A 22,760-nucleotide genomic window follows, 5' to 3' on the forward strand; every position below is an offset into this window, starting at 1 on the left:
TACACAATGCACCTTCACACAGTGACGTCCTTTTCTGTGCCCTGGTATTTCCTGAGGGGACATACTGGGTGGGCATGTGTGCTGTTGGATGTTGCCTTCAGGCAGTGGCAACCAGCTCTTCCATCTGCCCAACATTATTTCTTTGGCCGGTATGGGCAGTGTACTGTTGAAGCTTGGCAAAAGCACACAAACTATTTGCCAAATGGAGCAGCCTCCATGCAGTTCTGTTTCACTTTGCCATTGTATTGCTTCTGGTTTCTGTGAATTGGGCTTCCATTTCTTGGGATGTTGAGATTCCAGTTATTTAGGGAACAATTCTAACTCTTCTCTGCTTGGTAGGGATTTATGGAGTAGAAGGGTGGCAGATACAGCTCTCCTGCACAGAAGGTGGAGAATTGGCAGATTACTGTGCCAACCTGGAGGTGACCATCATTTGACTGTAGTAGGGCCTGCTTAGGATCCAACATATCCCAGGCCAGTTCAGCCCTGCCCCTAGAAAGTTCTGTTTTGGAGATTCCACTGGTTGCTGCCAGTGGGAATCCTGCTAATGGCACTTCCACATTTTTGGCAGGTGGGAGTGGAACTCTGTGCCAGATACAGGCTGCCAGGACTTGCACCCAATCCACTTCCCCCCAGCCCACCACAAAGTGGGGGTTGTATTGTTGTGCTAGTGTATTTAAAAATATGTACAATGTTGATTTTGTGTTTGTGTGTATTGGCATTTTCAGTATAAAAAAACTTTCTAACAGGAAGAAAACGTCAAAGCTGCCACTCAGAACACCTCCATGTTGTTGCTGCTCTTACTTCTTTCAATCTCTCCTTTTCTGTGCAGTCTTTTGGCACAACTCCCTATGTGTTATATTAGCTGTAATTAAGCCTAAGTATGTGTAACTGAAATGAACTGATATGCTTCCCCTGTTTATCCTACTTCCCCTTTCCTCTCCTTTCTCTGTTATCTTCAATGTGCCAAGATATAGATCAGTAAATTGAAAAGCAGATACACTGTAAAATGATTTTTTTTCAGGCTTCAGAATGAATATACAAAATCACAAAATGAGCTCAAACAGTTGTTACGTGAAAAGCAGACAGTTCATGATAAATTTCAGTGTCTGCTCGGTGAATTCCGAGATGAATTGTTGGATAAATCAAGAGAAGTAGAGGAGTTAAAGAAGCAGGTGCGGCCACAATTCTTTCTTTTAAGTTACGTTATTCATACACAGTGTCTTAATCTACATTGCTAATTATGTCTGGTGTTATGTCTTGTTAAACTGTGACTGGTATCTAAAGAATTGCAGTTGGGGGTATAGTTCTTACTTTTCTTGCCACATATTTGTATTGTGGTAGTACTCCTGCTGTGACTCACCTTAGATCAGCCATGACCTGATAGTGAGTCCCAGCCCACTGGCTGAAGACCAGTGGCTTCGATCATGTAGGAGTACTTTGTGACTGTTTTTCTCTTCATTCAAAATATCTCCATGCCATACTCTGCTCAGTTTGAAAAATAAATTTGACATGAGGCATGGGAGCTGCCATTTCAAAAGACGTTTAAAGACCCCTTTGACTCATGTAACTTGTTGTCTGGAACATGACATGCACTTTTACTACAGTCGTACCTTGGAAGCTGAACGCCTTGGCACTTGTACATTTTGGCTGACGAATGCTGCAAACCCGGAAGTAAGTGTTCCAGTTTGCAAACATTCTTTGGAAGCTGAACATCCAGTGTGGCTTCCGATTGGCTGCAGGAGTTTCCTGGAGCCAATCGAAAGCTGCGCCTTGGTTTCCAAACATTTTGGAAGTTGAACAGACTTCCGGAACGGATTCCGTTCAGCTTACAAGGTATGACTGTAATGGCTTGCAGGGAGCATCTGATCCATTAGATGATTTTGCCCAGCTTAAATTGTTTTTCTCAGTTGATAGGAGGAAGGGCAGGGTGTGTGAAATATAATCTGTCAATAAATTTTATCTCTCCTGGAATATTGTACACTCTTATTTTTCTTCTTTGGCGATCACTCGTAGCCGAGTAAGATTGTCTTCCATGAGCATGGTCTTAACAGCGAGTCCATAAGTGACTGTGGAGGCCAATTCTAGATCCAAATGTCCTTCCACAGTGGGGACATAGGTTTCCGGACAGGACATTAAGAAGGAGTGATACTGCATTTACTTATTTGTGTACATAGTTTATATCCAATTTCTTCTACATAGATATATGCTCTTAAAGTGGCTAAAAGAGTTGTAAGAATTGAAGTACAATATAAAGCCATAAATAAAGCATGCAAACTAAAACAGAGCCAATTTAAGTAGAAGATAAAATCATTCATGTCTAAGTTAAAGAATGCTTAAATAAGCAGTCCTAAAATGCCCAGAAAACCATGAATTGCACTTAAATTATAATAATGAGATGTTTTGGGGAGGGCATTCCAAAGCTGTGACGGGTCACTGCTAAAAAAAATATGCCTTTCTAAATATTTCATCCATATTAAAATGTTTCCCTATCACATGTTCATGAATTTGAGAATATTATTTATTAATAACTTAATTCCACTCTTCTTTCAAGCAGCTCACGGCAGCTATGGAGTTTATTTATTTAATTATTTTTTACACCTCTTTATATTTCATAGAAATCTCTTAAGTGGTTTCTCTCTCTCCCCCACCCCCCAACATTTATCTTAAGAACAACCATATGACTTACAGTAGGTTGAGAGACAAGTGCCCAAGGTCATCCAATCAGTTTCATGACTTGAGTGGGGATTTGTACCTGAGTCTCCATAGTCCTAGTTATTCATACTGTGTCTCAACACTGAATTTTTATTAGTTAGGTAGACTGTATACTATAACAAATATGCATCTACCTTTGATCTGTGTTAGGAATTGTGCAGTGCCGTTTTATACATGTCTATTCACAAGCCAGCTGCATTGAGCTGAACATACCTTACTTCCAGGTATGTTTAGGACTGTAGATTTAGTTTGTATTTTCCTTTGGTTGAGTCATTTTGGCAGTTGCCCAGTGATGAAAACCTTGTTGTAATAGCAGGGTTCAAACAGATCCTATATGTTTTTATTGTTGCCAGTTCCAGTACTTTAGGAATATATGCAGCATAACAGGATAATATTGGAGTGTTTCTATCCTTAGGTGGGGGAACTCCAGATCTTTTAAGTGGCGGCATATTCTTCATAGAGACAAATGATGAAACAGTTGCTTTCTTTTTATGTGTTTCCTCGGACATGTAGGTAATTACTCCACAGAAGTTAGAGTTGCTTAAAACAGAAATAAGAGACAACATAGAAGCACCTCTGAAAGAGAATCTTCGAAAGCTAGATAAAGTAAGTAGAAACAAAGTTTTCTATGAAATGAAAGTTTTATATCCAGCCTTGTCTTCAAAGTATAAAAATATTTTTGGTTAGCTAGCTCCATAATTAGTTACAATTTTTCTAAGCAAAATATATTTTCCTATCTACTGTTACTTATATTTGATGGACAGGAGAGGTCAGTGTTTATCTTCTTTCTGATAACATTTAAATGCAAGCTAGTTAAATAACAAGGTGAGCTTAAAGACACATGGATCAAAGTTATCTTGCCATGAAGCATAACAGTTTGTTTTAATACAGCTTAACTGGTTGAACACAACAGCAAGCAAATGTCTGTAAAAGTGTAATTAAATTCTGATAAAGTCCTCTCCCTGGCTACATAGGAGAGGGAAAGTGTAGTGTGTAAGCCTGTTTTGCTCAGGCACATTGTGGCTCACCTATGTCATGTTAAACTGGGTTAATGTTCCATGCAAATGCAACCATGCAATGGCTCCTGTTTTGTGATTAAAGAGGCTGGAGATAGGATCTTACCCTCTGCACTATTAAGCTTTTGGACCCACAAGAGTCACAGAGGCTGGTACAACCCTTCAGTGACTAAAGGTAACAATAAGAGAAAGAACAGGATTCTCTTGACAGTGGCTCAAGGCTATCTCAACTAGGGCTGGGTGATATCTGGTTTTCAACATAACGATATATTACCAGTTAAACATAGTGATATTTCGCTATATCACAATATGCGAAATAAGGTTGGAGGCGAACATGGCAATGTCCTGGCAGCTGCTACTACTTATGGGTCTAACTCTGAAACTGAATTTTTTTTACTTAACATATTGTTACAACTGTTATGCTATAGTACTACTGTACCAATAGTAGCACAGTTTCTGTAAAATCAAAAGTTGTAATTAGTAAAGTAGTAGCATAGATATCAAAGCTTCCCTAAAAATTTAATTACATTACTAAACAAGAAAAAGCAAATTCAGTGTCACACTTTTAGATATTCAGATATCCTTGGTTGAAAAACCCAGTGTTTTTTGCCGACTGGTGGCTGCTGCTTCACAAAAACAAATGCACCACATACACCACCAATGGATGGGGGGGGGGGAGGACACACATAGACACTCGCACACTCACAAGCAGTACACACATCCAAATGGAGGGGGGAATGACAGAAGATGGTCAAATGCCAAAGCAAGGTGTTTGTTTTTACTAACCCCCGTTTGTTTTTACTGGGGGGAAAGGGCTCCAGAATTCTGAACCTTGCAGGATTTCCCTAAGCCAACTACCAGCCTGGCGCCTTTAAGCAAGAGCCTTGAGGGAAGAAGTCCCTGCTTGTCGGCTGGATGGCTGGGGAGACAGAGAGCTAACCATTTCTCAAAGTTCCATTTGGCGATATCTGCTTCACGATACTTAACTCAGCCTGTAGTAATTTGTAGTGAATTGCTCCTCCTGCATAAGACAGGGAAGGTTGACTGATAGTGACTGCTAACCGGTTTTCAAAGCTTTGTTTGGTGATATCAGCTGGGCGATATTTGAGTCAGCCTGCTGTAGTGATTTGTAGCTATTTCTTGTTGCTGCCGGAGGCAGGGAAGAGCTGACCGAGGTGGAGTTAGCAAGTGCTGCACACACAGGAAGAATCATCGGCTTCCTGGTTTTTCCAATATTGTGATTTTTTTTAATACCACACAAACAATATGTGATAAATTGCAAAGTCATTTAAAAAACTGTTATCATGATTTGATATATTGATTTATAGCACAGACCTAATCTCAACTGTTCTCCACTTCCTGGCAATATGACTCCACTACCGCAATGGTCACTGGCAAGGAGCATTCACCGTTGCTTCTGGAGCTTAAGCCAACCAATAGTATTATTGTATTTCTTTTGATGCAACAGTAAATGTAGCCATCAAAAACAATTAACAATTGTTGACCTGTTTTCAGTTTACACCTGATACTTACTAAACATATTGTGTGCTCATTTTTTTCTGCATGGGTTTGTATTTTTTATTCACTTTGATTCAGTCACATATGTTCTTCTTAATTAGGAAGCAGAGAAATGGAGAACAGAATATAACAAACTTCGTTATGAACATACTTTCCTTAAATCAGAGTTTGAGCATCAGAAAGAAGAACATGCCCATATTTTAGAAGAGAACAAATTAAAATATGAATCTGAGGTAAGGATGAATATTTTAATATAATAGAAACCATAACATTTGAATATGAATTTAATCAACTGTAATAAATTTGAACCCTGCCTAAAGCGTAATCATTCAGGCCTTCTGCTTCACAAATGTCTTAAGAAAAAGGATGAAATATGCAGTTTACCATATGTTAACTTTAAAGTAAGTCTTGCTGCATTCAGCCAACTTACTCCCAAGTAAATGTGTGTAGGACTGCAGCCTTACTGTTGTGATAATGAACTAATTGCATATTTCATTGTTCTACTGTTCTTAATCAAGTGAAAACATCTTAGAAAATATGTTGATATTTTTCCTGACTAAAAAATTACCTCAGGTATGTTATTGGTTCCAGTTTTATGGGGGACACATTTCTGTCACTTTAATTTTTCTGTGAGAAACATGGCCTATAAAACATAGTGCTACTTTTACCAATGCATTGCTTATTTTGAATGAAATGAAAATGTGTTTTCATTTTAGAACAAATATATTTACTTCTATGTGCTTTTCTAGTACTTCTGGGCTTATCAACATAACGTTATATTTAAATACACTTTGACCAATTCCAAGCACAGGAACATGGTTTGTGGGAGGTGGGTTCTCATTCCCTCCCTCCCCTCTGCATACATGGTTGTGTGTGCACCTGGAGCAAGGAACCATTGAATCTTTTGGGTTTTCTGAAGTCACACTCAGACTGGAGTGGGCCCATAGTGTTGTCTGTTCAATTACTCATAGATAACGAGACTTGGCAAAGATAAAGAAGAATTGCATAATCAGCTGCTTAATATTGATCCTACAAGAGATGGCAAGCGTGTGGAAGCACTATTAAGAGAAAAGGCTCAACTAGTTCAGAAATTAAAGGGTTTTGAAGCAGAAGTAGCAGAACTAAGAGCTCAGAGGGAGAACTCTGGTATGCAAGCAGAAAACGTGCAAAGAATACAGGTGCGACAGTTAACTGAGATGCAAGCTACAACACGATCCTTGGAGGTAGGAGATTCTGATTGTCTCCCTACAAGACATAGTAAAGGTGTGCACTGTGTGTTAACTTAAACAATGAGAAACTCACATCAAGCCATTAATGAGCTTGATTCTTCCTAATCAGATTCACATTTCCCTAATAGTAATAAGATTACTTTTTTGCAAAGTAGTTCTGAAAAATATGACAGATTTATCTACAAAGTGATATCAGAGTCATGATATTTGGAATAATCATTGCAGAGTCTACAGGTTTGAACTTTTTACATGAGACTAAAAGTGGAAGGATATTTTACTCTGGTAAACAAACCTGTCTGTAGAAACAATAAATAAATATATAAGCTGAATAATATACCAAGGTCCAAAACATTCAATAAGCAAATTCTACAAATAGGTCCAGCAACAATATCTTATACAACTGTTCAACTTATTAGGAGACTAGAGGTTGTGAGGGGGCATTTCAGGAGACTTGTATAGTACGGGAAGGTAAGTTTTTGTTTTTTTTAAAAAAAACCAGCTCCCTATTCTAATCACCCCTCGCCAGATCACCATATTTTTCCACCTATAAGACGCCCCCATGTATAAGACTCGGGGACTCGGATTTAAGAAAATGGGGCAGATGGCCCAGAGTATAAGATGCCCCCTAATTTTTGACATTATTTTTTAGGGAAAAAACCTAGTCTTATACAGGGAAAAATACAGTACCTTCTATAAGCTGTTTGCAGCTTGAGTAGACCAATTTCCTCTTCCCCCACCTTCAGTTTCCTATTTTCTTTTTCTTCAAAGGATCCCCTAGCATTGTGTGTGTCCAGAAAGTTCACAGGTTATTGTCAGGCTTTTAATGCAACTTGCATATTCTGTGAAGCTGGGGAGATGTCTGGGTAAATAGAAACCACTTCCTTATTTTTTATGACCCCGTTTTGCTTGCCAGCTGATAGCAATTTTATATGGTTGAGTGCCAATTAGAGAGAATAAATGGGGTCTGCAGGGCAATGCTGCAGTGTTATCCCCACCTATAAAAGCAGTTCCATGATAATGGCTTCAGACAGGACCACAATACCTCAAGAAATGTGTCTTATATGAACTGACCGGGACCCTGAAATCATTATCTGAGGCCCTTCTTTGGGTGCCTTCCCCACATAAGGTCTGGAGGGTGGCAACACAAGAACAGGCCTTTTCTGTGGTGGCTCCTTGTTTGTAGAATGCTTTCCCCAAGGAGCCTCACCTAGCACCTTCATTACATATCTTTAGGCGGCAGGTGAAAATGTTTCTCTTCAACCAGGCATTTGGCTGCTTAGCATTCTATGCCCTTTTAAATGTCTTTGTGGGAGATGATCATTGGTTTGTTTTTGCTTTTAATTATGCATTTTGTGTTTTCATTTTGTATTTTTAAGTTGTGAACCTCTCTGTGATCTTCAGATGAAGGACAGTATACAAATTTTAAAAATAAAATAGGTGCACGAGCTTTATATTCCTGTTCAGGTCTGAGAGGGAGAGAGGCTGTTTTAGGAAGGTAGATGGGAGAAAGGACATTGCCTTCCCCCTTTCTGCTGCAGTGCTCCATGTTGCTGAAGAGCTGCCAGCCCCAAACCTGAGCATTTTGTAACTATGCAATATTGAGATGTAGTTCTGGTGCTTGAACTAGCCCTAGCTTCCAAGGGGAGCTATTTAACTTCAGAGCAAGTAAGCTAACCCACAGATCTCCAAAAAGATTTGAGACTTCACATGCTTACTTACTAGAAGTAATGGTACTGATTTTATTGGCCTCTTGAAACCAGTTCATCAGTCCCAGCCAGGTGGCAAGGTTTTGAGTGAAGGAACCTTACTTTTGTGCAAATAGGTTTAGAACTCTGCTTCAGGATTCATTTCTGTGAAGCAATTTAAGATTTCCTTTCTTAATTTTAAGGCTGAAAAACAATCCCTTAAGCTGCAGCTTGAACGCATTGAAAAGGAACTGCAGATGAGCAGTGAGCAAAATACGCTCTTAAGAAGCAAGCTACATAAAGCTGAACGAGAGATCAGTGCCTTGACAACTAAAGTAAGTATTTTGATGCTGTCAAGACAGTTTTTTTGGAGATGTTACCAGAACCATTATCACTAATTGTATCTTTGGAGACAAATTGTCTCTGTTACACGGCTTTATTTCTCTCCTTTTTCATAATTCAGTGTTTGAAAAGCCATGTTCTTATTGTCCTTGGATTTTTCTGTTGGCATGAAAACGTAGCATTTTGTTTTTGGCACTGTTCCCTAAAGCAGTAATGACATCCACAAATCACATTTAATAACACTTACTATTGTGAAGATAGGAGGTTGTCTTATGCCACATCAGACTGTTGGTTGGTCTAGCCCAGCACTAATCAACTCTGAGAACTAGTTACTTGAGGTAGCAAACCGGAGAGAGAACTTCTGGCCTAATCTTTTCCTTGACCTGCTTGTTCTCTGTGCTGCGAGATTTTAGTCATGTGCAGACTGAAGTGATAGTCCAGAAGCAGTTTTACTGTGACCAGTGGTAACATGGCTGCATGGGCGTCAGCACTTGCATGAGTGGAAGTTCCTTGCATGTGAAAGTGGGATCAGTGACTTTTAAAAAAAATCCACCTTGGTTTTTAAGATGTAAGGCATGCCTTCTCAATAGGTATATAAACAAGAAATTGCTGGATCAAGTTAATCTAAATAGCCAGTACTTCCGCTTGCGATCTCAAGATTCTCACTCTTTAAATGTTAGTGGGCTTTTATTTCTTGGATGGGGAGAATTGTAGTTTCATGTTCTCAGCCTGAAGCTTGTGCCAATTCTCACCTGTGATAACAGCCTATTTCTTAGAAAGAACGTTCCCCCCCCCCCATCTCAATTCTGTTTGGGAAAGGGGGGAAAATAAGAGTCTAAGCTGCCTAAAGAGAAGGGGTGGAGATGGGATCCAGATTAAGATAGTTGTGCTTAAGTCACAATGGGACTTGATTTTAGTGGGAACTAAGTGCAATTGACTTTGTCTGGATCCAACCAAGGACAAGTAGAAAAATGCAAGTAGAAGCAAGAGGTTATGGAGACATGGGTTAATGGAACCTGATGTATTCCGGGTCAAAGACTGTGGCAACAGAGAAAAAGTACTGGGGGGAGTGGCTGGTAAAGTGAATGGAAATATTTGCTTTCATATTATGTTGTGTATTTTGCTTTGCCAAATTTCATATTGTTTCCTGTTCTGGTGGAGCCACTTTTAACCTGATATTTACCACAATATAGAGATAAACAGCATTAATAGCTGCTGAGTGTCATGCGTCCAGAAAGTGGCTTTCAAATATTTACATATTTTGAGCCTAAAATAAGTGTATTCCCAAATAATTTCTTACGTTAGAGCAGGAGACTTCCCCTGCAGCTATGTAAATGGCTTAGAGAAATTGTTCCTCATATTATTCTGTTTTCTTCCTTCCGTGAGGGCAAAATAGAAACTATGTTTTAAAGCACAGAAGCACGAAAACAGAAACTGGGTAACCACAAGATGACTGTTGGAGATTGTAGAAATGATAAACTGTGATCTTTCATCTTAACGGCCTTCTATGTACGCTGATACCTGCAGTAGTAGCTATTATTAAAGAAGCCAGGCATCCATATGATAGAGAATGGAGCTGCAACTACTTCAGTGTGGAATAAGTCTTATTGTGAGAATTAACATTAAGTACAAAGAAAGTATAATAGGGACGTGGGTGGCGCTGTGGGTTAAACCACAGAGCCCAGGACTTGCCAATCAGAAGGTCGGCACTTTGAATCCCCGTGACGGGGTGAGCTCCCGTTGCTCGGTCCCAGCTCCTGCCCACCTAGCAGTTCGAAAGCATGTCAAAGTGCAAGTAGATAAATAGGTACCGCTCTGGCGGGAAGGTAAACGGCATTTCCGTGTGCTGCTCTGGTTTGACAGAAGCGGCTTAGTCATGCTTGCCACATGACCCGGAAGCTGTACGCCAGCTCCCTTGGTCAATAAAGTGAGATGAGCGCTACAACCCCAGAGTTGGTCACGACTGGACCTAATGGTCAGGGGTCCCTTTACCTTTATAAAGGAAGTATATTAAGGAAGCCCACTTCTCTACTGGTCAATTCCCCCCCCCCCATCAGCTCATGCACAGTGGGCATGTTACCTCTTTTTCCTGGAGGAAGAGGCAGGCCACCCACACCCCACCTGTGCCAAGTTGCCTTAGCACATGTGGGTGGCACTGGAGGAGGCAGAAGCTGCGCACAGTGACACTAATTGTCTCCATAGCTGGCTGTTGCCTTCTTCCTCCCCCACCTCCTTTCCAACATCGTAATATGCCGCCATATCGTTATATTTAGCTGGTGGTGTATTGCAATATTGGAAAGCAGATACTGCCCAGCCCTACTGGAAACCACTGAAAAGGATCTCCAAGATGTTTTGGAGGACAATAGCTCAGAGGTGTGCTTTGTATGCATCTCCAGGTAGGGTGAAGGAGAACCCTCTGTAATCTTGAAATGTCACTGCCAATTACTGTGGACAGTTCTGAGCTAGATGTAGCAGTGGTCTGACTTGGTTTAAGGCAGCTTCATATGATCCTGATCAGCAGTGATAGAAAATCTAACATTTTTAACTAGAATAACCATTGATGACAGGTAGAAGGGATGTGGTCAAACCTTGTGATGGGTAAATGACAAATGGAGCTTCCTTTTTACTTTAAGAAAATCTGTGTCTTAACTGTAGTTGCTTAATCAAATACTAATTATTAAAACTTGTGTAGCTTCTACACTGGCGGTTGTGATTACATTTGACATTGAAAAGCGCTTTCTCCTACTGCTTAATTCTCAACAACCCTGTAATTACTGTACTAGGAAAGTTTAAACTAGAATTTCAGTTCATTTCAGACAATGATTGTCTTCAATGTTTTGATTTTTCTATTGAAAAAACATTGTTACTTACAAGGCAGGAAGACAAGCTGCTTTGGTTTTACATTGTGTTGGGTTTGTGACGAAGCACGTTGAAATTTCTTCTCCAAGGTTAGCTATTTGCAAGTGACATAAAGGAGATAGATGATCTGCCATAATACTGAGCCAATTATACCAGGCCAGTGATTTTAATGGCATAGTTAAGACTAGCACTTCTCTAGCATGAAGGCTTATGTTGTCAAGGTGACAGATTGCCTCGCAGAACATTGAACTCAGTAAAAAGAGCAAGTTGCCAAATTGTGTGCATCCTCTGTGTGTCTGTATTAAAATCTCTTAATACACTGTAGATGTTTTAGACATCTGAATGCTGGCCTTTAAGGATGCTCTTTTATGTTAACACCTTAATGATAGTAGTACAGGCAGGTCCCAGTTTCTGAACAAAATGTGTTCCCAGGAAATCACTTGTTAGAAAGCATTCGCATAACAAGCTGACGATTTCCATTCTTTGCTATGGAAATATTTCTAATCTGTGGTCTCTCTCCCTGTTCTGCCGTGGTTACTTCCTAAAATGGCTGCTGCCAACTAGCAGAAGAGAGACAAAGGAAAAAATGAATTGTCCAGTCTCTCCTGCTCTCTTGATTTGTCCACTCTCCCTCCTTGCACCCCCACCACGGTTTCTGCCTGAAAATGGCTGCTGCCGACCAGCAAAGCACAAACAAAGGAAGTAGACAAATGGCCTGTTTGGATATGTGAGTCAGCCGTTCACATAGTGAGGTTTGAGCATAATTATGTTCAGATAACTGAATTTGTTTTGATAGCAGTACCTGCAGGTATTGTATCCCAACTGATCAGCGCAGCTTGGAATGGATTGAGTGCAATTCTCAGCAGTGCTCATAAATGAACGAAAAACTTTGTATTCCCACATAGCTGTATAGTATTTTTATTAGAAATGAGGTTGACAGTTTCATTTAAACATTGACCTAAATGCTTAAGCCACTTGGAGCTAATTTGCATAGCTCCAGGAAATAGGTTTTTCATGTGAAATTGGTTTGCATGTGTCTATGTGCACAAGCATGTGCATGCAAGCAAGCCCTGGTTCAGACAGAAAGTTTTCATGTGCAGAGGTGCCTTGTTACAGGTTGTGTATATGTATCAGGTGTACATGTGTATCAGTTATTACCTAGTCTCAGTTCTTATTAATATCTGTTGCAAGTTACATATTAGCAGATTGCAGTATTCATTAATATTTGTTTGAAATTTTATCTAAGAATTCTCAAATAATATTTGTGTGTGCAAAAGAGAGATGGAGAACCCAGCTCCTGTCAAATTGGGTGTAAGGAAGGTGCTGATCAGATGAATGCAGTCTGTTACAGGTACATGACACTAGATTCCCCTATTTGGTCAGACATTGATGAACATAACCTGTAAGCTTTTATGGTCTATTTTTATTTTTCCCCCCTGTAATTCCCTACTTTGGAAATTAATTTGTTATCTTTAATATACTACCTTTCTACCAAGGCAGCCAAGATGCCTGAAAGAATATAGTGTTGGGGTCTGACAGACCTCTATAGGGATGTTGTTCCATTGTGTGAGTGCCACTGTTGAAAAGGCTCTGCTCCTAGTGATTTCCCTGCCACATCTCATTTGGCGATGACACCCAGAGCAGACTGTGTAATTTAAATGGTTACCATTTTAAAAATATTTTTCATGATTTCAGCTACCATATTTCTAGCTTGGGGAACTCCTCCTATGGAAGTAGGAGAAAACATCAGAATCTTTCATCCAGAAGAAGATAGGAGGGATTCTTGCATGATTTTATCCTCCTTGAGCAGAAAGAGGCAAAAAACTGTTCTGATCAAAACTGGAAATTGATAAAACATTATCTTCTATAGGTTGAAGAACTTAAGCATTCACACAAGTTAGAAATAACAAACATCAAGCTGGAAGCGGCAAGAGCTAGGACTGAGATAGAAAGAGAAAGAAACAAGATTCAAAGTGAAATAGATGGTAAAACTTTATTACTTCAGTGATTTGTTATTGCCACCAATTATAGATACAGAATTTTGTCTTTGAGAAAAATTTAGAACAGTCCAGCAAGTACTGTCATACAGCCATATCCCTTTCACTGGGATACTTTCATTTTAATGTGTCACTTTCAATAAGCTGCCATGGTTTTTGTCCAACATGTAGCCCCCACTGCACCCAGCTATGTGCTCATATACCTGTAAGCTGACATAACAGAAGTAATCATGGATATAATTAGTGTAATTCTTAAATTCAGTGGGGACTTTTTGCCATAACTGTCATAGCTTTGTGAATATTTAATTTTTACATTTTTAATGCAATCTTTTTCTGGGGTTCAAGGGATATTGTAGCATTTTAATGATAAAGTAAAACATTAATATATTCTCATATTGCAATAATTGTGTGAACCCTCTCTTAAATGAGAATCGTCATCTTGTAACTATCCATTCATGATTATTTATACTTAGATGCTCCCATTAATGCCAGTAGAAATAGTGTCTAATTTTAATTATGTAAATGCATGTGGAATGCATTTCTGGTGAAGTTTGAACACATTTAAATGTCATTGATTTTCCCACAGGTGAAAGTTAAACAGAAACTTAACCTTCCTTCTGAAACCTGTGGGACATAGGCTGCAGTCCTGTGTGTGTGTACTTGGGAGTAAACTTCACTGGACCCAGTGGGATTTACTTCTGAGTAAATATTCATTGAAGGTTCTTAGCCTAATTCTATAATACTTTCCTAAAGCTACACTGCTTTAAGTAGTGGGAAAGTTGTGGGCAAATTTGTACTTGACTGTAGGAAAAATGAATGGTGGCTTAGGTGAGTGAGGAACAGATTCAGTTTTATCAGCTGTGTAATGATTTTCAGAGCTTTCAAATACTGTAAATGTTTAAAAACAGGTTTACACTCAGATAATGAAATACGTAAGAAAACACTTGAGCAGCACAAGATGCTTTTAATAGAAAAGGATCGTGAATTAGTACGCAAAGTACAAGCTGCAGAAGAAGAAGGCTTCCAAAAACTTGCAGCATTACAGGAGGAAAAGTAAGTATGTTCTTGTATGTTTTCTTCCGTTGCTCCAAAAGAGTATAAAATTGTAGCAACTTCCCTGCCTATGAATATAGTCATTGTGCATTATGTTCCAGCTATAAAATTGCTGCTGCTAGTTGCTATTGCTACAGTGGACAGGGTGTTTTAAACGCATCTCACATTGCTTCAGTATTCTGAAATCACTCTTGACCTGTCCAAGGAAGTACTGAATTAGTTGTTACCTGCCTATGAAATCTGTGGATGGGAGCTTCTGCTGTTTCTGCACTAACCATGGAACACTGAAGCTATGCCAGCCTAGTAGAAATGTTCTATATGTGTGTTTGTGATATGATTTTAAAAAACAAAAATCTGTTTTTCACAGCTCTTAAACACTCCATAATGTTTCAGGTTAGAACTTGAAGCCAGATTATCTGAACTGGAGAAAATCAAAGTGGAGCAAGATACTCAGAGGCAGTTGGAAAAGGATGAGTACAAAGAGAAGTTATCTGCTCTGCAGGTGGCAGAAGAATCCAGCAGAAGGGAAATCAAGGATCTTAGGTAATTTGTAGAGGTTTTAATTCTATTTAGGAATTGGAGTTTTTAACACTTTATCAGAAAGTGTTATTGCCTGCTGAACAAAGCCCTTGACACTTCACTGCTTGTGTCTAAGCTGGGCAGATGTTTTTGTTTCTCCAGAAATGGGTTTATAGAAATAGATATTTAGTTGGTAGACCCTTGTTTTGCACCATTTTCTTTGCCAGCTGAAGCATGCTGTTGCCTAAAGTTATTCTTGAAACTTCTACATTTGTTCACAATTACACAATATGTGCACAATACGCCATAAAATACAGTGAAGAAACTGATAACTATTGTATTAGATTTTTTTAAACTTATATCTTATACAAACATATATCACTAAAAGTTGTTTGGAACCAGTCCTCAATACATGCATTGTTACTCCCATTTATTTCCTCAACGTCACTTCTCTCCTGCCCTTCAAGTTTGTCTTTCCAGTTTCAGTATTCTCTAAACATTCTATCTGTTAAGAACTTTGGATCGTCTTGTGAACTTTTTATATATTCAACCATGAATTCATACCCATTTACACTCTGATGCACACAACACAGAGAAAATCAAATGAGTCAAAGAGAAGGTCACAAGGAAAAGAAAAGGAGAGATTAAAAGAAAAGTGGGAAATTCAAGTCAAGCATAGCAGCAGGTGGTCTTCAGTTTTGTGGCCTTTTAAACTTTTTATCTGTCAAAAATGTCTATACCTCTTCTTTGTATACTCAAATCCACTTAACTCTTAGAGTCCAGGTATCAATGTATGTTTTTTATACTATATTTCCAATATGCAATAATTACCTTAATTTAAATGCCAGTTTTGCCGTTCTAATCTTAAGCATTTTGTTCCTTCAAGTTTGAAAGAGCTGGGATGTTTCATAATATCATCACTCCATAAGATCACTTTCCACATTTTCCTAGGACCGACTTAGCATGCTTAGCCAGTTCTCAAAATTCAGCAGTTACTGGACATTTTCATTATATATGTTTCAAAATGTTTCCCTGGCCCCCACACTTCCAACAGCTATCAATATTAACCCACCATTTATTAAAACATTCCATTGGATGCTCAGTGCATTCTGTGTAGAATATTCTGCTGAATTAGTCTTAGGTATATATCCAAGCCTGAGAGAGGGACAGTCTTATCACTCTCATAAGCTATTCTGGTAACCTCTTTTGACGGAAGAGCAGGATAAAAATTATTTACGTGATAAATATAAAGTAAATGCTGTGGAGTCTCTTTCCAAAATGCTGGAGATTAGTTTTTCATTTAATTCCATAGTTCCACTCTTGTGTCAGATTTTGTTTAATTTAAAAATGTCAATCTAGTGTAGACTTTTTAAAAATCACAAATCCTACTTTGTATTCATTTATAGGCTAAAGATTCAACAGCAAACTATTCATTCTGAGGAGCTTGAAAAAGAGAGAAGTGAAAATGCTAATCTCAAGGGGGTAAGGATTCAACATCATGTTCTGTCATCTCAAGATAGATCACATGACTTTTCTGCTTTAATTGTAGCAGCTTGTATTGAAACCAGCATATGATAAAAGGTGTGCTTGTCAGTAGTGTCTGGCATGCAGATGTGCATTGCATCTGAACAGACTTGTTTCGTTATCATGCCAAGTAGCTGTTGTCTTATTCTTTATGAATCTCTCCTGTTCCTTTTTAAAGTGACTATCATCACATCTTATGGCAGTGAATTTTGGAAGTTAGTTATTTATGTGCTGTGTGAAGAAGTACTTTCTTTGCCCCAACACGTCTGCCAAACACTTAACACTGGGTGACTAGAGTTGTTTTCCTGTGGGACTAATTTGTATAGGTGACTCCTCCTTCTTGCTCCAGGCCATGCTAGATTGTCTTTAATGCACCTTCTGTGGAAGGTGCTAACTTACCTCCAGTTCTGCTCTGAGAAAACAACTTCCACAGTTTATTTAATATACGAACTTGCAGCTGTATGCATATCACTGAAAAATAATACAGTACTTTTAAGAGATGCAAAAATGGCACACGGGAAAAATAAGAAAATGGCACAAACTTGGCACGTGCGGGGAGGGGTGCAGGAGAGCAGGAAAAAATGGCCAGCAGCCTTCATGTGAGTGTTTGGGTGCAGAAGAGGTTGTTGGAGAGGGTGATTAGAGGAGGCCAGAGAGCCTTACGGAGAGGCTTGGAGAAACTGGAGGCTTTTCAAGTGGTGTTCAGGGTGGCTTTTTAAACTGACTGCAAGTAGGCACTCATTTGCAGATGTCTGCAGTAAATGCACAGGGAATAGGATCTATGGCACATTGGGTTGGGTCCTGTAGTATGGCTCCACTTCCTATTGCTCACATGTAACTGCTACAGTTGAGTGATGTGTACATAGGGCTTATATGCTGTTTGGTGGGACTTCTAGAGCTTTGATAAATGATTTCATTGATCATTTTTATGTTTCTTTTGCAGCGCATCCAAGATTTGCAGCTCCAAGTGGCTTCTCTGTCACAGTCGGAGAATAACTTGCTAGTTTCCAATCAGAAACTGAAGGAAATGATGGAGAGATTAAAACATGAATGTCAGAATGCGAGAAGTCAAGCAGAAAGGGCTCAGTTAGATTCAGAGAAGTATGATTTCATTTTTAATATTTTGCTACTGTTGTCTCAAGAAAGTAAAGTACTGTGGAGAGTAAATGGCCCCAGATGTTTATCTTGGGTTCAGTTGCCTGTATTGTGAATTTTCTCTATTATGATAGATTTGAAATGTGAATTAATTACCGTATGTCTTGGTTTCACTACTTATTTGATAGCACTGATAACCTGGATGCAATCCCATGTACACTAATGTGGAAGTAAGCCTAATTAAGCACAACATGCATAGGAATGTGCTGCACATTAAGATGATATACGTAATGTTGCCATAAAAACACATAGACTCTCTAGGTAGAATTGTGACATAAAGATTTATTAACTAATTATGCCTTTTCTGTAGCAGGAAAGTAATTTACCTTGTTCCATTAAGTGTGAATGTAGCCTGTACGTATAGCCATGTACTTAGTTAGCTCTTAATCTATCGTCTGCCTCTCATAGCAACTCACAATAAAAACAATACAGTACGATCACATCTTGCACACAATTAACTTGCACAATTGTAGTCTTGAATGGTTGAAAGTTGGGTGGTTGAAACTGCTTTTGCATTGGGCTTTCCTGGTGCAGAAAGAGCTTTTAAAATCTCTGGATGCTTGCTGGGCTCTGGGATGCTCTTGCAAGATCTCACAGGAACTCAGGCAGCTCTGTGAGATCTCAGGAGAGCATCTCAGAGCCTGGTAAATGATGGTCAATTTTCTCTCTGGATGGATATTTGGACTCACAGGAGCCTTTAATTACTTCTACTAACTCATTTATAAGGCCATATAGAAGTGCCCCAACATAGTTTTGTAAATGCTGATTTAGCACTTGACATCCTGCAAGTTTCAGATCACCTTTCCCATTGTTTATGGAATTGTAAGAAACATACCTTCTAGGTACGTCTGGATTTCATTTAGCCATGTTCGATATACTCAGCGCATTCATGAATGTGGTGATTTAACTGTGGATTTGATATGCAAGAGCAACAATTGCTTTTTTCCCCCCTCCAGAAATTTGGAAGACAAACATGTTGAATGGCTAGAAGAAAAACATAAACTTATTCAGCGTATTACAGAGGTAGAACAGAAGTATAACCAGATGAAAGAAAAATTGCACCGGGCAGCAGTTGCTCAGAAAAAGGCATGTCACTTACAACATATATCTGAGGGAAGCATTTTCATTCTGGGTTAGCTAAAATTATGCTTCTATAACAGGATTCTAATTGTAGCCAACATAATGTTTGTAATTTGTAAAACAAAATATTGACCTCTATTGCTAAAAGCTTTTGTGTTTTAAATGGCAAAAAAAAAGCTGCGATAGCATCGAGAAATAACCCTAGTTGTGACATCTACCAGTAATTTTTGTTTGTGGATAGATATTAACAGCTACACACCAAAGCTAAAATAAAAAAATTCCTTCCAGTAGCACCTTAAAGACCAACTAAGTTAGTTCTTGGTATGAGCTTTCGTGTGCATGCACACTTCTTCAGATACACATGTGTATCTGAAGTGTATCTGAAGAAGTGTGCATGCACACGAAAGCTCATACCAAGAACTAACTTAGTTGGTCTTTAAGGTGCTACTGGAAGGAATTTTTTTATTTTGACTATGGCAGACCAACACGGCTACCTATCTGTAACTACACCAAAGCTAATTAGATTTTTAAAATAGGTAGCTAAATTTTTTTCCTGTGGAAAAATGCAAGTGTTGCAGAAATATTTTCACAGCTTTGCCGAGTACCAGCGACCTTTCTTTCCCTCTCCCCCTCCACACCAAATAAATTAACAGGGAATTTCAGTGACTGAGGAGAGAAAGAAGCACAAGGCTTTGTCCCACTACTTGATGTCCTAGTAGGATGTGTTGTTCTTTCTGTTCCTCTTTCCAAAACATATCTTTTCAGTCAGGGTCTCTGTTTGCATCATTCCTGCTAGCCTTTCCCACTTTACAAATGATGTTTGTAATAAAATGACAATAATGTTGTCTCTCTTTTGGTAATCATAGTTAACTCCAAATGGATATGTCCCCGCCCCCCCATAAAAACACCAATTTCGCAAATGCTTCCTCCCTCATACTTGATTATTTTTTTTATTGTAAGTAGGTTGATGTGCTCAGTATTAAGTACCTCCTTCCCAATGAATATATGTACATAATTTGAGAATTTGGGGATAAGACTCCAATTAGAGCATATGGGTTAGAAAATGGTATGCTGCATTGGAGGTCAACAATCAAATGAATGTTTGTTTCTCTAACTATACTTAGCATTTGCCCTATTTGCAGAGGAAGACACTTAATGACAAAAAGCAAAAGAAGTTACTGGAGAAGATAGAGCTGTTGGAAGCCAAGAGAGAAGAACTGGAAACAGAAAACCAGGTGTTAAATAGGTACATTGAGATCTTGCTTGCTCTTGAATTTTGTTACGTTTCAGAAACAAAACGACTGTCGTCATTACTTAAGGTTTAACATTGCTTCCGAAATAATTTTTTTGCTGCATCACTTGAGATGGCGTTGGTGGTAAAGTTTGCATGTTTGAAGACAATGTCCTGTTTGTTTCACCTCTTGACTATTTTAGGCAGAATGTTCCTTTTGAAGAACATATTCGCCTTCAGAAAAGACTAAAGGATTTGCAGCGGAGACATAACGAATTCCGCAGGTTAATTTTGTTTCCCAACATCCCAGTGCTGAATCAAGTAGGCTTATTGTCTTCAACTCCAATACCTGGAGCAGAGGCATCCTTCCCTTTCTTGCCGGTAGGTGATAAGCTACATAGGCATTCTCAAAGAGATGGTTTAAGGTGGTGATAACAAGCACAACATCAGATTGCAATGAAAGTGTTAGTCATAGAATATCTCTCTAAATGTTAAACATAATGGGTTGCTTCTTAATTTCAAGGAGGAACAGCATCAAAAAGAGCTTTCCCTGCTTCGCAAGCGCTTGGAAGAACTAGAAACCACCCAGAGGAAACAGCTACAAGAGCTTGAGGCCTCTACTGAACGAGCTCGGTCAGTAATAAGCACGGACTCCAACTCTGATAGACATAAGCTTGTTGAAGAGTATGGTCTACCAGCTGGGGATGCCAAATAAACACTTGACTCTAAAGCATCATATACTTTTTGTCCTTTGCCAAAAACACACCCAGAAGTGCCTTGAAGTAGAGGATAGTCTGCATCATTTTCTATGTTTTTAATTGTTTTTTAAAAGCAACAACAGCAATAGAATTCAAGAAAAAAATGTGTGGGTTTTTGTGAGTGTGTGTGTGAGAGTTCTTCTAGTTTAGATTATAGGAGGAGATCCATCATGTTGCACTAAAGCTTTTTTTTCTAACAAGACTTTTCTCAAGTCACTTAGGGAGTGCAGTAGCTGTGTGGAAAAATCCCCCTTTCCAGTTTGATCATGAAGTTCTCCAACTTTCATCAGTACTGTGAGCTTAAGGCTGGCATCATGTAATTAAAAATACTGAAACAACCCAAAACATTATTAGTTGAACCCTAACAACCTGAACAACTAAAGGCAGGTAAAATTCTGGGAATATGATCTCTGCCTTTATAAAGTACTTTATTATCTGCACTTTAATATGATTATAAAGGATATCAAAAGTAATCAATATTTCAAAATGATTATGAATTATGGATATATGCTTTTTACCTTTATACCGAGAGATGTGTGCGGTGCAAAACAATTTTTGTTTGTTAACAAAAAAGGTGAACAAATCTATTTATTATAATATATTTTTGTAACATATACTTCCTTGTTGTGTGTTATTTACTTGCAGCAGTGATGTAAGAGCACTGAGTTTCTTATTTTAATATAGGGGTAGATAATTAAAATATAGGGGTTTTTTGTTCCTACCTAAGTGCCCTTGATTACCATGCAAATAATTAAAAATGCACCTAGTTCCTTTTCTTCGTGCAACAGTGATAATACAGCTTTTGTGGTGGCATATGTGTTGGAAGTTGCTCAGAGTTTCATGCTGTTCACCTAATGCCAACCAATTTTGGGTTCTGTGTCTAATGGGGAACAAGCCATGCAGAAGAACGGTCATTTTTCTGGTGGTTCTAGATATTATTTCAGATATGAAATAATCTACAGTTTTGGAGACAGACTCAACACTGACTGTAGATGAACTATGGTGGCTCTGCCCCTACCTGCTGTAATCTAGACAACTCTTGTCAAGCAGTCTTGCATGACAATTCATTAAATTTGTTTTCACAAATTTGGTTAATCTTAAAACTATCAGGTAATCACAGAGAATCCAAAAGCTATGGTTATCGTTTTGGGCTGTGGTAAATTTTTGCTATGTCTTGAGTAATTGGGTCTAGGGAAGAAGTGGAAGATTTCCTCAACAAACTGATGTCTGGCGGATGAAGAGATCACCTCAATTCCTGAATCATCGATGAACAAGTAAAAGGAATATTCACAGGTAATCTCTGATCCCTTCATATGCTGTCTGTAACTTTAATATCAAAGTGCCATGTATGCTGAACTGCAAATATTAGAAGGCCGCAATAAGGTCTAGAAAGCATGCAAGGTATACTTAATGCACCAGGATATATTATTTTAGAACAACTGTGTCACTATACTTGTTTGGCTCTGAATAAGGCTGGGCCTTCTTTCTCGGGTTATGCATATAAATTGGGAGTTCTTTCCCAACTGGAATCTTAAGTCAGACCATGGCTTTGTATAGAATACCAGCCAAATTCCAGAAATAGCAGGCCTAACAATGCTAAGGATGTGTTATGTCTCATATTGTAAATGACATTATGTGTAGCAATTTTATGGTAACACCACAACCCACTCACTGTATTAGATGCTTTACACTTAAGGCATAGCGTGAGCTGATATGAAATGCTTATACACTTCCAAGGTAGCAAAGGGGCAGCAATATTACCAACTTGTCATTGTGCCACATAGCTTGGGACCTGCATGTTCATTGTATACAGATTCCAGAGCCTGTATTTCACTCTGATGCTTTTGGTAAAACAGAACAATCATGCTGGTGCCTGCCAAACCTAGAGCATAACCAAATGGGTCCACTAGTCACTTGGTGAGGGCCCCATTTTGATGTGTACTGTCATTTCACAGCCTCACATGGCAAGATCTTCAAAGTGGCCAAAAGAGGTGCTATATCACCCAGCCTCTCTCTGAAATGGCTGTTCAGCTACATGGAAGAATTTGGCTTCAGTCAGTGATTCCCTCCTTTGCAATT

General features: G+C 38.8%; 1 protein-coding gene across 11 annotated transcripts in view; it reads left to right on the forward strand.

Annotated features, from left to right (window-relative positions):
* CEP83 (centrosomal protein 83) overlaps positions 1–22,760 on the forward strand; it is a 33,347-nt gene that overhangs the window by 2,994 nt on the left and 7,593 nt on the right. For 9 of the 11 annotated variants that reach the window (XM_083463014.1, XM_083463017.1, XM_083463019.1 and 6 more), the window contains 14 exons: positions 1,025–1,175; positions 3,229–3,321; positions 5,351–5,482; positions 6,221–6,472; positions 8,367–8,498; positions 13,235–13,349; positions 14,270–14,414; positions 14,808–14,957; positions 16,340–16,415; positions 17,401–17,558; positions 18,569–18,698; positions 19,835–19,938; positions 20,127–20,304; positions 20,447–21,297. In XM_083463014.1, coding sequence (XP_083319140.1) covers positions 1,025–1,175; positions 3,229–3,321; positions 5,351–5,482; positions 6,221–6,472; positions 8,367–8,498; positions 13,235–13,349; positions 14,270–14,414; positions 14,808–14,957; positions 16,340–16,415; positions 17,401–17,558; positions 18,569–18,698; positions 19,835–19,938; positions 20,127–20,304; positions 20,447–20,638 — 2,008 coding nt within the window. In that variant the 3' untranslated portion in view covers positions 20,639–21,297. Of the gene's footprint in view, positions 1–1,024; positions 1,176–3,228; positions 3,322–5,350; positions 5,483–6,220; positions 6,473–8,366; positions 8,499–13,234; positions 13,350–14,269; positions 14,415–14,807; positions 14,958–16,339; positions 16,416–17,400; positions 17,559–18,568; positions 18,699–19,834; positions 19,939–20,126; positions 20,305–20,446; positions 21,975–22,760 lie in introns of those variants that run through there. The other 2 variants (XM_083463011.1, XM_083463013.1) reach the window with 1 other exon arrangement.

This window comes from Podarcis liolepis (assembly GCF_965112155.1).
Source record: "Podarcis liolepis genome assembly, chromosome: 10".
In the NCBI taxonomy this organism is placed as follows: domain Eukaryota; kingdom Metazoa; phylum Chordata; class Lepidosauria; order Squamata; family Lacertidae; genus Podarcis; species Podarcis liolepis.